Consider the following 15,988-nt stretch of genomic DNA (forward strand, 5'->3'; position numbering starts at 1 on the left):
CTACCAGAAAGTAGGCTCCATGAGAGCAAGGATCTTTGTGTTGTTTAGCTCCATCCCCAGGCCTAGAAAAGCTTCTGATGAAATAGGAACTCACCATATATTTTGAATGAATTTATAATATCATCTCTGGAGCAGAAACTAGGAGGTTGACAGCAAAGTTAAAAGTATCCCATGTCTTTAAATTTTCAATTATATATATTGCCTGTAAAGAATTAAATAGAATTAAAATTAGTAATAGAATTTAAATAGAATTAAAATTAGTAATCATTAACAGTAATTATTTAGATCCTATTAAAGAAAAGTTCCACAATTGAAGATCTCAAGGCAGTACAGTATGGTTTGACAGGAATCTGAAACCAAAAGGGACCAGAGCTTGGGCATATTCTGATTTTCCTTTGTAGGTTCCTTCTTTTGTTTTATTGTATTTTGTTTTTGTTGTCTCTTTGTTTTTGAAACAGAGGCTCAAGAAGCCCAGACTGGCCTCAAACTTGCTATGTAGCTGAAGCTAACCTTAAACCTGCTTCCATGTGCCAAGTGCTAGGATGGCAGGTGTACATCCCCAAGGCCAGTCCTTGTAGATTAAATAAGGTCTCCTAAAAAGGGAAGGTAGGCATTTTGACATGTGTTGCTTCATAGTGAAATGCTATAGAGAGATGGGGCTGGAGACATGACTTGGTGACTAAGAGCACTGGCCGCTCTTTCAGAGTACCTAAGTTTGGTTCCCAGCATCCACATAGTGGCTAACAATTGCTCTTAACTCCAGTTCTAGGGGATCCAGTGCCCTCTTCTGGTCTCTTTAGATACTAGACAAATACACAGTGTACATTTATAATTGCAGGCAAAGCACTCATACACACAAGAATAAAAACAAGCCAATCTTTATTCATTTACTTATTTTGGTTTTTAGAGGCAGGGCTTCTCTGTATAACCCTGGTTGTCCTGGAACTCACTCTGTAGACCAGGCTGGTCTTGAACTCACAGAGATCCCCTTGCCTCTGCTTCCCAAGTGCTGGGATTAAAGGTGTGCACCACCACAGGCAGGCTCAAAACAAGTAAATCTTTATTTTTATGTATATACATACACACATATATTCTTACAATCTGATAGCATTATTGTAATTTAATAATGTAGTTGTATAAATTATGATTAAGAACACACTTTTCAGGGCTGGAGAGATGGCTCAGCAGTTAAGAACACTGGCTGCTCTTCCAGAGGTCCTGAGTTCAGTTCCCAGGAACCACATGGTGGCTTACAGCCATCTATAATGGGACCTGATTTCCTCTTCTGGCATAAAGTTGTACCTGCAGATAGAGCACTCATATACATAAAATAAGTAAATCTTAAAAAAAAAAAAAGAACATGCTTTTCAACCTAGGTGGAAAGGAAATTTCTAGCTTTCCAAATCTGTGCCCTTTCAGAAACACCGACAGATATATACCCATTATTTCCCAACACTTAGTCCAGAGGCCATTTAACAATACTTTTAAAAAAAATAAGTGAGGATAAGGCCAGAAGCGCCATCTTCTATACGGTTCTAGGGTTCAGATCTAGGGTTTTATAAGAGAGAGTGGAATGATACTCAAGTGTAGTAGGGAGGCAGATCTCAGCTCTCCTCTACATGGACTCTGGGGAAATAGGAAAGAACACAGGCCTGCAGACAATAAAGTTTTTTTTGTTTTGCTGCTTTTTCCTGATACAGGGTCAAGGAAATGATACCTCCAAGGCCACCTCTCACCCGGCGGACAGGAGGCGCTCAGAAGGCAGGTGTTAATGCCAGGACCAAGCTGGGGTGAAGGCAACATGAGCTGTTGAGTGGCTTCCATTGGGGAGGGGGAAGCCTCTTTGGTGCCTCACAGGCATTCATTCAGTTCCATTTGTGATCAGTGAATGGCTTACAGTGTGTAATCTGGCTCAGTGGAAAAGGACAGTTTATAGAGCTGGTAATTTCTAATCCACCGTCTGAGTATCTTTGAGGCCTGTTTACTACCATTGGTTGTTTTCTCAGGCTGTGAGTGACTACCACACACAGATCAAGAGCATTTCCAGAGCCATTCTGGAAGAGTACCACCGGATGTTTGGAAAGCAAGTGACCAAGGCAGGAAATGATGTGGACAGTGAGACCTTGGAGGAGCAGAAGTGCCAGCTCAATTATGAGCTCAATTGCTCCGGAAAGTACTTTGCTTTTAAAGAACAGCTCAAGGTAAGACGTGCATTTCTCTCATGGTTTGTCAGCTTATGGAGCCCCTTGTGTACACCTGTTCAGTAGTCTCTGCTCTGATTCTGCTTGGTTGAGTTCTCTAGGAGAGATGTGAGAAAATGATCCATGTCTGCAGTTTCTGGATGGTGCAGTGTTTACTCGAAACAACAGTTTGTAATTCCTCACCTTCGCTTGAGGCTAGACTGGACTTGAGATCAGACTTCACCCTCTGCCAGCTAGCAGAAATTATGTTCTTGACACTAATTCTCCATATCTTTCGTTTAAGTCTCCTTGTCTTCAGAGTAAAGAATTGAGAGCTGGTGATGCACACCTGTAATCCCAGCTCTTAGGAGGTGAATCAGAAATTCAAGACCAGCCTTAGCCATATAACAAGTTTGAGGTCAGCCTGAGCTATGATGAGGCCTTGTTAAAACAAACAAACAAATAAAAACCGAAAATCTTTTTAAGAACCTAAAAGTCTATTAAAATAGTATATTAAAAATAATGACTAGTATTCATTTCTAAATCAGTTTTTAGTTTGGGGGGATGGGTTATTCTTGAGCAACAAGAGATAATAATATTATCACATGAGTTTATTATTAGTATTAATATGATGGTGTTTAATATATAACCTGATTTAAGAGAGGAAAAAAAAAAACAGTAGCTTCCAGGCTATAGCAACATGCTTTTTTTGCTTATATATTATTCTCCCTGTCTGTGGTGTATTTGTTCTGAGATTCCCAGTAACTGCTCAGAACTGTGTGTGGGTAAGGAGCTGAGGAGATAGCTCAGCAGTTAAGAACACTGGCTTCTTCTTCCAGAGGACCCAGGTTTGTTTTCCAGCACCCACATGGAGGCTCATAGCCATCTGTAACTCCAGTCTCGGGGAATCTGATGCCCTCTTCTGGCCTCTGTGGGCACCAGACATACATGGTGTACAGGCATACACGCAGGCAGAACACCCATACCCTTGTGCTGGTTTCACAGACCTGTGTCACCACACACAGCTTTCTGTAGCATTTCAAACTTCTGCTTCTGTTTACTTTGTTCAGCTTCTCAACTACCATCTGAAGTATGGTGGCAATACTGGAACTATGTATTCACTTAGCAAAGGAGGAAACTGGGGTACCAAATAGAACATATGAGCTTGTACAGTGATAGTGTTTAAACCAGAATCCCATTCTCTAGCCTCTCAGACCGGAGTTTTCCCCCTTCTCCCCTATACCACATAGCTTCTGGGAAAGCCACAGCTCTCAAACCTACTCCAAAGTTTGTTTTCAGCTCCATAACCCTGTTCACATGGTATGCACTGCTTTCCCCCTGTTAGTGATGTTGCAGAATCAAGAAAAGACTCTCTTACCACCCAGACTAGAGGCACATGTCTTCAAAACTAACACTTGGGAGATAGAGACCAGAGATGTGAGTTGACCAGCACAGTGGGCTACATAGTGTGTTCGGGTCAGCCTGGGCTACATAGTGAGACTCTGTCTTTAAATAAATTTAAAAAAAAAAAAAACATTGAGGACATGGGGAGCTGTTAGTTAACACAGAATAAAGTGACCATCACTTGATGCTCATATGTCCTGGTATCAGAAGCCCCAGTGATCTGGGTGTCAGTACGCTGCTGAACCTCAACTTCAGAAGGGAATGTGTGTGTCTTGCAGCATGCGGTGGTAAAGATTGTGAGAGAGAAATACTTGAAGACAACAGCATTTGAAAGTCAAGAGGAACTGCAGACGTTTATCAGTGAGCTTTATGTGTTCTTGGTAGATCAAATGCATGTGGCTCTAAACCAGGTAGGTGTTTACATCTCAGAGCCCACTCCCTCTTGGAGAGCAGCAGGGCTTCTTTTGAAACACTCCTCCCTTCTTGGTTTATTTTCTTCCTCTACTCATCAAATACTGATGAGATAGGCTGTTCTGTACAAGGGACTGACCACACATTTTGAGAAGGGGCATGCTCTTTCAGTTTCCCAGAAAAACTGGTTCTCTAGTCTTCAAAAATGTTACATGGGACTGGAGAGATGACTCAGTAGTTAAGAATACCAGGTGCCCTTCCAGAGGACACGAGTTTGAGTCCCAGCACCCACCTGGTGGTTCACAACTGTCACTCTAAATCCCAGGCATCTCAGCTAGCCTCAGGCACAGACATGCAGGCACCAAAATAAGCATGCACATAAATAAAATAAAAGATTTTTTTAATGTGGCAGAATTCTTAAATAAAAGCCATGGAAATTGTGAAACAAACAATTATTTTGTTAATGTTCACAAGTCTTAATTTTCTCCAGGATAATAGAAATCAGAGAAAACTGTGTCTGGCTGTCTTAAAAGTTGTTTAAACTATTATGTGAAGATGACAGTAACAATTAAAAAACGCCTTTAAAATTTTTAATTACATTTTTATTTATTTATTTTGTGTGTGTATTGCCATGTCACACATGTTGCGGTCCCTCCTGCCACCATGTGGGTCCCAGAGACTGAATTCAGGTCATCAGGAGTAGCAGCAGCCTCCTTTAGCCACTGAGCTATCCTGTCAGCTCAAAACATGCATGTTAGTGACTGGGATCTTCTTTCCCCTACTCCTCTGTTTGTGCCTTTATTTGTACAGCTTGCTTCTTACCTTACCTGCTTTTATGCATTCCTGCATGTGGTTAGTTGTTACTCGTGTGAACGGTGACAAAATCAAATCTTACTGTATTTCGGAGAGTCTCTGGTCAGCCGTGCCACTTTACAACCTCTGTCCTGTGTTCACTTTCTTCACTGTTTTTCTTTCCCACCACCAGCCTCTCCTTTCACATGCTTCAGTCTTCTTGGAATAGGTAAGACAGGAGAAGACAGTAGTGTAGGATTAAAAGAACAGCCCTGCTTAGACACAGACACAGGTGACACATAGGATTTGCTTGGAAAATTCTTGACAGTTGACATGAGATGGGATTTGCTGTTGCCTTCTATCCCCAGGGAACCTTTGTCTGGGAGAGGAGACAGGCATGAAACACAAATGCCTTAAGTGCTCTGACAGAGGCATAGCTCTACAGGGCAGGGCGGGGCTCTGTGTGATGCTGGGACCTTTCAGGGAAGGCTTCATGAAAGAGCTGTGGCTTAAGCTGGGCATCAGAGCTGCAGACATCTCCATGTCGAGCCACCAGGTCCATCACAAGGCTTAGGAGCTCGAGAATTTGGCATACACAGAAATATCAGAGTTCAGGAGCAGAAAATGAAGTTGGAGAAGCAGGACTTGAAGCTGGATTCTCATTCCTGAGGGTTTGCAGGGTATGGAGAGGAAGGCCTTGATTGCTACACAAAGAAAATTTGCAAGGTCAGAGGAATGACTCAGTAACAGTTAAGAGTACTGGAAGCTCTTCTAGAAAACCTGTGTTCAATTCCCAACACCTGCGTGGTAGCTCACAACCACCTGACATTCCAGTTCCAAAGGATCTGATGCCCTCTTCTGGCTTTCACAGGCACCATGCATGCACATGTTATATAGACATTAGCATAGACATAAAATAATTTTTAATTAAAATTTTTTCCTATTTCCAATTAGCAGGAGCAATTAATTGAATTACTCATACTGGGATATAGTTTGATTAGATTAATATTGTACAGAAAGCACTCTCCTAGCAGTTCAGAGGCTGGATTCAAAGTAACTTTGAAAATATTGACAAGGTTTTTGTTTTTTTTTTTTTTTTTTTTTTTTTGGTTTTTTTCAAGACAGGGTTTCTCTGTGTAGCTTTGGAGGTTGTCCTGGAACTTGCTCTGTAGACCAGGCTGGCCTCGAACTCACAGAGATCTGCCAGCCTCTGCCTCCCGAGTGCTGGGATTAAAGGCGTGCGCCACCATTGCCTGGCTCTGAAGTATTCTTTAAGATTCATTTATTTTATGTGTATTCTTGTTTTGCCTGCATGAATGTGTAGGCACTATGTGCATGCAGTGCCCAGGGAGGCTAGAAAAGCACAACTGAGCTGCAACCAGGTGGTTGCTGGGAAGCGAACCCAGGTCCTCTGCAAGAACAGTCAGTGCCCTTAACCTGTGAGCCATCTCTCCAGCCCTGAATCAAGTGCTTGTAAGTTTAAGGCTCAGTGATTGGGCTGTTAGTGGTCAGGGAACAGAGTATAAGTAGATTTGGGGGTGCAAGTGACACGGGCTTTAGTCTTGACCATTAGTACCAGTGGGTCTTCGCTTCAGAGAGAGCAGTCTGAGCTAGAGATGAAGTTTGAGGAGTCATGTGGCCAGAGACAAGGCTACCTAAAAAACTGAGGAAAGACAGGGGACTCTGGCTGTAGACTCCTAGGAGATACCAGAAAGCATGGGTGAATGGCAGATGTGACAACGGGGACAAGTGGAGTTGGTAAGGAACCAGGAGAGTGTGGGGTTGCTGGAACCAAGGAGAAAGAATTAAAAAGAAAACAGATCTACATTGTCTGTTACCTAGGAACTCAAGAAAAACAACCCTGAGGAATTTTCATTGGATTTGATGATAAGGAAGTTATTGGCAAACTTTACATGGGAATTTCACTTACACTGGGAAAATTAAAATTGAGGAGTAAATATGTTGATAGGAAATAATTTGCATTCAAGAAGTTGGACGATGAGGGACAAAGGAAAATAGAATCTAGAGATTACAAGGCAAGTGCATATGCAGTTTTATAAATGAGGTGAGCAAAGAGGCAAAGCCCAGCACCCAGGAAGCTGAGTGAGGCTGGAGGATAGCCATGAGGTGGAGGCCAGCGAGGGCTTCACAGGGAGTTCTAGGCTTGCCTAGGCTACATTGTACATTTCAGACAATCGTGGGCTATCGTATGAGAACCCATCTCAGAGAAAATCAAGTAATTGGAGGAAACTGTTGTTGGGAACAACACAGGTAAACACCTGTGAAAGAATGTAGGTTTGAAACGGAAGGATTAGACATGAAAAGGGGAAAGCTTTGGGTGACTCTCCTCTGAGATCAAAAGGGCAGAGCCACAGATGGAAACATCTTAGGTGTAGAGTTGAAAGTTGAGGATTTAGGCTGGAGATGCAGCTCAGTGGTAGAGCATTTGCTTGGCATGTGTAAGGTCCTAGGTTCAGTCTCCAATACCTTAAAGAAATTCAGGGTTGCTTGTCTAATGACTTCTCTCTTCCTTTCTTCCTTTTGAGGATGTTCTATGGCATAATCTAGGCTGGCCCTGAATTTGCTATGTAGCTGAGGAGGACTTTGAACTGATCCTTCTGCCCTCACCTCTCAAGTGCTTAGCCTAACCTTTCTATAACTTCTTTGAAATAGCCCCTTACTGAAATGGTGGGACCTGGCCCAGTAGCTGTAAGCATGAAATACCAGTTACTCAGGAGGCTGAGGCAGGAGGGTTGAAAGTTAAAGACCTGCATATTCTCCAGAGTGCATTCAAGACAAGCATGCTCCATCGTTCATACATGAGTGCACGTGCGCTCACGCGAGCACACAACACACACTACAATCTCACTTATATGTTATGACTAGATCTCACATCCAGTCTATTCTCATAACCCTTTCCCCATATAATTGTTTCATTTTGTTTGTTTACCATCTCAATGACAAGTCCATGCCTGATGAGACCCAAGGCACTGCCTCAACGATTCACAACAGCAGCGAACAACTTCGACTCTTCGCATTTGAGGCAGAAGTCAATGAGAACTACGAAATGGCAGCAGTATATTATGAAGAGGTAGCTAAATATCTCAGTGATGATTGTTGTTATTTGTGAATATATGTAAAACTGTAATTTTCTATTAACAACAAACTTGACCAGTGAAAGGATAGACACAGATTAGTAGGACAGAGAGATGAAAAATATTCCCATATGAATAAGATGTTTTGTTATTTCTCTTCTTTTCTTGAGACAGGGTCTTATTTATCCCAGGATGAACGCATTTTATAGCCAAAGATGAACTTGAACCTCTCTTCTTGCTGCCTCTATCTCCCCAGTGTTAGGATCACAGTAGCACCTACAGCACTCACAGTTCATGTGGTAATGGGGATCCAACCCAGCAAGTCCTCTACCAAATGATCTGTATCCCCAGCCCAGGCTCTGGGATTTCCCGACAAGTTCTCTCTCAGTATGTCAGGCTGACCTGTTAGATCTTCCTGCTTCAACCTCCTGAGTTCTACAATTACAGGAATAAGCTCTATGCCCAATATTCCACTTGATCTTTTTAAACTTGTTTTTATTTTGTATATGAGTGTTTGGCCTGCATTCAGGCATGTGTACCATGTGCATGTCTGGTGCCTGCAGAAGCCAGAAGATCCCCTAGAACTGGAGTTACAAATGGTTGCAGGCCACATATGGTTAGTGTGACTCAAACCTGAGTCCTCTGCACCTTATATATTGGAGCAGGCGCTCTCATTTAAACCAAGAGCTAACCAATGTGGCTGGTCTAGCTGGTCAGCTTGCTTTGGGGCCCAAGGTCTGTGGTCGCCTGTCTCTGTCTCTCACCCTGAGATTATAGGCAGGCCACACCTACTTGGCTTCTGCTCGAGTGCTAGGATCTGGATTCTGGTCCTCATGTTTCATGGTGAGTGCCACCTCTCCAGCACCAGGTCATTTGATTTTTGATGAAGTTGTATAATAAATTCAATGTAGAAATGAGTTGTTTCAATAAACAACTAGAACAGTTAGCAATCCACATGCAAAATGAATGAACCTTGAACTGATTTTTTGCAAAAATCAATGATAAATGGATAATTGATCTAAATGTAAAGCATGGACCATTCAAAATAAAACACAGGCCGGGCGTTGGTGGCGCACGCCTTTAATCCCAGCACTCGGGAGGCAGAAGCAGGCAGATCTCTGTGAGTTCGAGACCACCTTGGTCTACAAGAGCTAGTTCCAGGACAAGCCTCCAAAGCCACAGAGAAACCCTGTCTCGAAAAACCAAAAATAAATAAATAAATAAATAAATAAATAAATAAATAAAACACAGGAGGAAATCCTTGACCAGGTCTTATTAGAGAGTTCCTTGACAGAAGACCAAAGGACAGACAGAAGGTCACAGGAAAAAGTGGTGTCTGCCATCTCAGTACCAGAAGGTGGAGGCAGGAGTACTGCTGTAAACGGGAAGCCAGCTTGGGCTATGTAACAATTTCCAGGCTAGCCAGGGCTACAAAAGTACAGATTAGGAGAAATAGAACACATATTTTTTTTAAAACAGCTTGTATACAGAATTTCAGATTCCAACCAGGAATAGTGGCACTCCTTTAATCCCAGGATTTGGGAAGCAGAGACAGGTGAATTTCTGTGAGTTCAAGGCCAATCTAGTCTACAAAGTGAGTTCTAGGACAGCCAGAGATATATAGTGAGGTCCTGTTTCTAAAAAAACAAAAAACAAATAAACAAAAACCAAAAAAGCCTCAAAATGTAACATTTTTGTAACAGTAGTATCTGTTTTAATTATTTTGTGAATACTTAAGAGTGGAATTGCAGGCTATATAGTAATTCTATGTTTAACATTTAAAAGATTTCCAATGGGATTTTGACAGTGATTGCCCTTCATCTGTAGATTGCTCTTGACAGCATGATCTCTTAATACCAAATCTCCCCATCCTAACCCGAACTCAGGGCATTCTTCCATTTATTCATGTTTTCTTTCCATTCTTTAAACCGTCTTTATAGTTTTCATTTACATGAGGCATCCTTTTCCTTAGATTTATAGATAACTGTGTATGTTTTCCACCTCAAGCTTATGGTAGTAATCATTACCTATAGTTAATGCAGCATAAAGTGAGTCCTTAATTCCTAAGGTATTGTTTAAGTTTAGGAATACATCTCTTGAGGATTCATATTTTAAGTCATGTCAATAATTTTTGACTATATACTCAAAGCTAGAACAGTACTTGTGCTGGGCATCTGGGTCCTGTGTAAGCAAAAGACAAATGATGGTTTTGACTTTCATAACGTATGGTATTTGTGGGGCATTTTCTGTGTTATATGTACAAAAAGTAGGGCTTGGTGTCGCAATAACCCTGAACCTCCCAATACTTTGTGTACCTAGAGGTTGGTCCGTGAGCCCCAGAACTTGGATCACTGGCTGGATTATGGTGCCTTCTGCCTCCTCACGAAAGACATCACTAAAGCACAGGAGTGTTTCAGGAAAGCTCTTTCCCTGAATGAGAATCACATTCACAGGTAGAGGAGAAGGGGAGATCAACGAGTAGGAGGCAGATAAGTTGCAACATGAGATTATCTTTGTTCTGTTAAAGTGACATAGGACCAGACTGCTAACCAGGCTTGTGGGTCTCTTCTCAGCTTGTTGCTGTGTGGTGTCCTGGCTATCTTGTTGGAGAACTATGAGCAAGCAGAAATTTTCTTTGAGGATGCTACATGCTTGGAACCTACCAATGTTGTTGCGTGGACTTTACTCGGTACACTGTTGCCCTGGGGTGTGGATGTGGGCTTTCCTCCATCACAAGTTTCTCTTTTTCCCTGTTTTACCCTAGTGACTGAAGATGTGGGGGTTTTTTTGTTGGGGGGAGGGTGGGGATAGTTCAAGACAAGGTTTCTCTGTGTAGCCCTGGATGTCCTAGAACTCACTATGTAGATCAGGCTGGCCTTGAACTTCCAGAGATCTGCCTGCCTTCTGATTGCTGGGATTAAAGGCATGTATCACCACCGTCCAGCTAGGATGTGGTTTTTAAACTCTAGTAAAACAAATACGAAGAGAGAAATGAAATGTGTCCATCCTTCACCTTTGATAGTGGGAACTTAGCCCTGTATCTCAGCTTCTTTATTTCCTCAGGATTGTTCTATGAAATTCAGAATAATGATATTCGAATGGAAATGGCATTTCATGAGGCCTCCAAACAGCTTCAGGCACGAGCCCTCCAAACAAAGCTAAAGAGCGCTGGCACCATAGAGAATGTGGACGATGGAGTGAAAATAGAGCAGAGTTTTGGCCCTTGGGGAACCATACATGACTCTGCCTCAGCCCTCAAATCAGAAGGCCTGACAGGTGGGAGTGCAGTGTGGAGGTGGGAAGTGGCCATTGGAAACTTATTAGCCTAAGGATAGGACCTGGTGCAAAGTAGGCACCAAGTCAGTGTTTGTTCAACAGATACCGAAAGCTTCAGTTATTTTGGCAATATCAGGAAAGATACCATGCTAATTAATAACTCATCATCTGGGAACTGGTCAGAAGCATCTGTTGATGCTGATTTTCATATCATACAGGATTTACTCCCTTCATCAGTATCCCTTAAATAACTGGTGCTGTTCTGAATATATTAAAATGGTTTTTTTCCTGCCCTTTTCTCCCTATCATGTAATTATTTATTTATTTACTTATTTGGGTTTTTTGAGACAGTGTTTCTCTGTGTAGCTTTGGAGCCTGTTCTGGAACTTGCTTTATAAACCGTGGTAGCCTCGAACTCACAGAAATCTTCCTGCATCTGCCTCCCGAGTGCTGGGATTAAAGGTGTGCAACACCAATGCCTGGCTCATGTAATTCTTAAATGTATTTCTTTCCCCATTTCCCCTCCCCTGTTCTCTATTCCTGTATATTTTAGAGATGTTTTTAGATTTATTCATTTTATAAGTTTATGTGTGTCTGCTTATCAGTATGTGCATCGCATGCATGCAGGTATTCACAGAGCTCAGAAGAGTGAGCCACATGCCCTGGAACTAGAGTTACAGACCACTGACTGGGAACTGACAGATATGGGTGCTGGGAACTAAAGCTGGGTCTTCTGCAATAGCAGCAAGTGGTCCTAACCACTGAGCCATCTCTCCAGCTACTTTTCATATATTTTAGGAAATCAATCACTGTGTTATGTTTTTATGTGTGTCTTTGCTTGTGCATTTCTTACATACATGCATTGTTATTCTGTGTGCATACGAATATTAAGGTGGCCTGAGAAAATTTCAATTGAAATTTTACAAACTGTACACATTGAAGGTCAGTTTAGCAAATATAGTGAAAACACCACAACAATCAAGATAATGATGTGTTCATGCCCACTGCAATGCCTTTTGTCTGCTCCCATTTCTAGATAACCTATGACGTGCTGTCACTATAGAGGAATTTGCACTGAAAAAATTTTAAAGTTACATTTATTTATGTATTTATTTATTTATTTATTTATTTATTTATTTATTTATTTGGGTTGAGAGGTATATGTACCCTGACACTTGTGGCAGTCAAAGGACAACCTCAAGGAGTCATTTCTGTCCTTCCACCATGTGTCTTCCTGGTGCAGAACTCAGTCTTGGTGGCAGATACCCTTATCTACTGAGCCATATAACCAGCCCAATTTGTTAGTTTTTAAGTTTTAAAATTCTAGAATTTATTCTAGAATTTTTTTAGAACTTCTAGAGTTAAATGGTGTGTGCTTTTGGTCTGATTTTTTTTTTTACCAGTTTTAATTCTTTTGAAATCTAACCCTGGTGCACTGCTTCTATCAGCTACCTGGTTTTACTGCGACACTGCATCCTCATGTAGAGAGAGCACTGTATGTCAATCCGTTGCTTTGTGCTTGGTTGCTTCCATGTTGGGACTATTGAGCTAAAGCTACCGATGCCATTAGGTCTCAATTTCATTTCTCTCCTGTAAACACCTAGGAATTCACCAGCTGAGACCATGGATTTTTAAATCAATGTGTTTTTATTTTCTAAACATTTGGAGGTTTTTCAAGATATACTTGCTTGCTTTTTACTTACAGTGTTATCTCATTGTGGCTGGAAAATAAACTTTTTCTAAGTTGAATCCTTCAAAAACACTGAAATTTCGATTTTGTGGACCAGCAGATAGTCTGTCTTGATAAATATCCTTGAGGAATACAATGTCCCACAGATGTAGATGTGGTTGTGTCAGCCAGCTGTGCTTCAGTTCTGTGTCTTTGAAGTTTAGGTTTTACTTAATAGCACAGGCTAGCCTTGAATTTGCTGTCATTCAGCCTCTGTCTCCCAAGTGCTGACCATAGGCTTAGGTCACCGCATCCAGCTGTGGTTTTAGAATATTTTCCTCAGTTAACTTTATAATTGTCTCACATCTAGATCTTTAGGGAGTCCTAAATATTATAAAATATTATACTAGGTGGGCATTCCATTTTATTTTCAGGTAGGAATATAGGTTTCTCAGAAATCTCTAGTAACCTCCTTATTTACCCCTTTGAGGGAAGGTATACATTCTTAAACTCTGAACTTCTCATTCTGTCATATTTATCAGATGTAAGCATATAGATACGAAAGCATTGTATATGTGTCTTTTATGGCTATGGTTTTGATGTGTGCCTTGACATCTGGCACATCAGGTACTCATATGTAATTGTCTCACTTTGCATGGACCTTTATTTGTCTGTATGGTTTTTATAGTGTATTTGTGAAATGTAGCTATATTTTTCTTTCTTTTTCAGGTTTTTTTTTTTTTTTTGAGACAGGGTTTCTCTGTGTAGCTTTGGCTGTCCTGGAACTCGATCTGTAGACGAGGCTGGCCTTGAACTCACAGAGATCCGCCTGCCTCTGCCTCCCTAGTGCTGGGATTATAGTAGTATTCCACCACTGCCCAGTTGCTATAATTTTTATTTGAACTGTGTTGAAACTAGAGATTAGCTGAGGAATAATTAACATTTATATTAGACCCTTCTGTCCTCTGTGGCGATATTGCCATCACCTAAAAAGTTTTCTTCTTTGTCTTTCACTAAAATTTTTAACACTTTATCTAACAAGGCCCTGTTTAATAAACAAAATTTCTAGTAGTTTCTAGATTCCAAATAATTTTTATTGAATTTGTATGTGGAAATCTTGTTCCCCTCTTATTCACTCAAATGAATTGATGATTTTTATTGGTTCTTTAAAATATGACTATGAGCTGCCTGTGGTATCATATCTTTAATCCCAGCAGTTGGGAGGCAGGGGCAGGTAGATCTCTGAGTTAGAGGTGGATCTATAGGGTGAGTTCTAGGGCAGCCAGGACTATACAGAGAAACCCTGTCTTGAAAAACCAATCAACCAATAAACAAACAAACATATGACTGATATCATCCATCAACAAACATAGTTCATCTTTTCCCCTCCCAATGCTCATGTCACAATATCTTTTTTAAATGTTTTGCTTTATTTTTTAATAATTTATTTTATGTGCATTGGTATGAAGTTGTCAGATCCCCTGGAACTGGAGTTAGACAGTTGTGAGCTGGGAATTGAACCTAGGTCTTCTGGAAGAGCAGCCAGTGTTCTTAACCACTGAACCATCTCCCCAGCCCCGTTTTTCTTTATTTTTAATAATATAAGTGCATGTGTGTCTGGGTCAGGAGTTTGTGCATGTGAGTGCAAGACCTTGTGGAGGTATGTGATTCCCCTGGAGCAAGAGTTCTCAGGGCTGTGAGGCACCTGATGGGGGTGCTAGGAGCCAAGCTCAGCCCCTTTTGGAGCTTGTGCTTCAAGCCCCTCAGCCACCTTTCCAACCCCCACATTATCTTTTTCTACCTCTAGTGTTGTCACAATTTCCCCTTTTCTCTTTAAATTTTCATCTTTCATTACGCTGCGATTCCTGGTATAATTTTCCAGCTTTCCTATCTTGTGTTTCTGAAGTTACTGGTTTTTGCTATTTTCCTCTGAAAAATTACCAAGAGTTTTTTGTTATTGTTGTTATTCAGGGGCCAAACCCAGGAGCTTCCACCAGCTGAGTCCTCATCCCAACGCCAGGATGCACCCCCAGTCCCAAGGTTCTTTTTGTTGTTTTACTTTTTATTGTTTGTGTCAACATCTTTTCGTTTCTTTGATGTGGTCTCTTTTTTTCCCCCTCTCTTCAAAGCTGCAAGTATTTTATGGGTGTGCATTTCCTTCTCTCGCCTTTAACTCTCCAAGTTCATGTCATTCAGTTCGTTGTCTGCCTCTGTAAATTGTTGTTCTGTGCTCACTTCCTGCTGAGCTCTGATGGAAAAGGGGCCCTGTCCCTTGAGGGCCTTCCTGTTGTCTGTGACGTACCTTTCTTCTCCTGTGAGTTCTTGAGGTGGTGGACCTAACAAGTGACTTCTGTGACTGTGCTGTGTGACATCACCGTGCCTGGGACTGCAGGAATTGGGGTCAAAGAGGTGGGAGGCATTTATAGTCTTGAGCTGTTGATTTTTTGTACATCTTCTCTCCTATACCCTTTCAATGCCGGAAAGAGGAAGCTCAGTTGAATCAAAATCTAATCTGTTTAGGACCAAGCACTGTGTTGTCCAGTCTGGATGAGTTTATTGAAGAAACGTCTAAGCCACACTCTGAGTCACAAGAACCAATAATGACTTTACAACCTTTGGAGCCTCCTCTTACCCAGAAATCATCCAACTTGCTATTAAAAGAGGAAACTTCGAAAAAAGGTAAGAAGAAGTCAGTATTTCCACTGGAAAGAGGGCTGTAAACAAGCCAGACAGAGCACCAAGACTAGGATTATGGTTGTGGGGCTCCTGATGTGTTTGAAGTTACACTGACCCCACTTCTTCACATTAGTCTCAGATCTGAAATTCAAACTCCGTGCTGGGACTCCTTTGATAAGTATGGATTTTAATTTTGTTCCTACAAGTATTTGACAGAACTGTAATTTTCCAATGAGGCTTCATTTTCAGAATATCTGTAAATTGTGTTTCAAACCCAAGGCGGTCTGAATACTTCTTTAATTAATTGGTTAAGTGTGTGTGTGTGTGTGTGTGTGTGTGTGTGTGTGTGTAAGAGAGAGAGAGAGAGAGAGAGAGAGAGAGAGAGAGAGAGAGAGAGAGAGCACACAAACGTGGAGAGCAGAGGCCAACACCAGGTGTCTGGCCTATGTCCCTGTCCACATTGTTTTCTGAGACAAGATCTCATT

At 41.4% G+C, this 15,988-nt stretch overlaps 1 protein-coding gene across 3 annotated transcripts in view; it reads left to right on the forward strand.

Annotated features, from left to right (window-relative positions):
* The window catches only part of Cfap70 (cilia and flagella associated protein 70), a 53,671-nt gene that overhangs the window by 26,968 nt on the left and 10,715 nt on the right, over positions 1–15,988 (forward strand). For 2 of the 3 annotated variants that reach the window (XM_027387578.2, XM_027387580.2), the window contains exons 14-22: positions 1,701–1,761; positions 2,007–2,201; positions 3,863–3,994; positions 7,753–7,878; positions 10,202–10,335; positions 10,456–10,571; positions 10,946–11,158; positions 14,799–14,867; positions 15,348–15,506. In XM_027387578.2, coding sequence (XP_027243379.1) covers positions 1,701–1,761; positions 2,007–2,201; positions 3,863–3,994; positions 7,753–7,878; positions 10,202–10,335; positions 10,456–10,571; positions 10,946–11,158; positions 14,799–14,867; positions 15,348–15,506 — 1,205 coding nt within the window. The remainder of the gene's footprint in view (positions 1–1,700; positions 1,762–2,006; positions 2,202–3,862; positions 3,995–7,752; positions 7,879–10,201; positions 10,336–10,455; positions 10,572–10,945; positions 11,159–14,798; positions 14,868–15,347; positions 15,507–15,988) is intronic. The other variant, XM_027387581.2, reaches the window with a different exon arrangement.

The sequence above is a fragment of the Cricetulus griseus genome (assembly GCF_003668045.3).
Source record: "Cricetulus griseus strain 17A/GY chromosome 1 unlocalized genomic scaffold, alternate assembly CriGri-PICRH-1.0 chr1_1, whole genome shotgun sequence".
Taxonomy (NCBI): domain Eukaryota; kingdom Metazoa; phylum Chordata; class Mammalia; order Rodentia; family Cricetidae; genus Cricetulus; species Cricetulus griseus.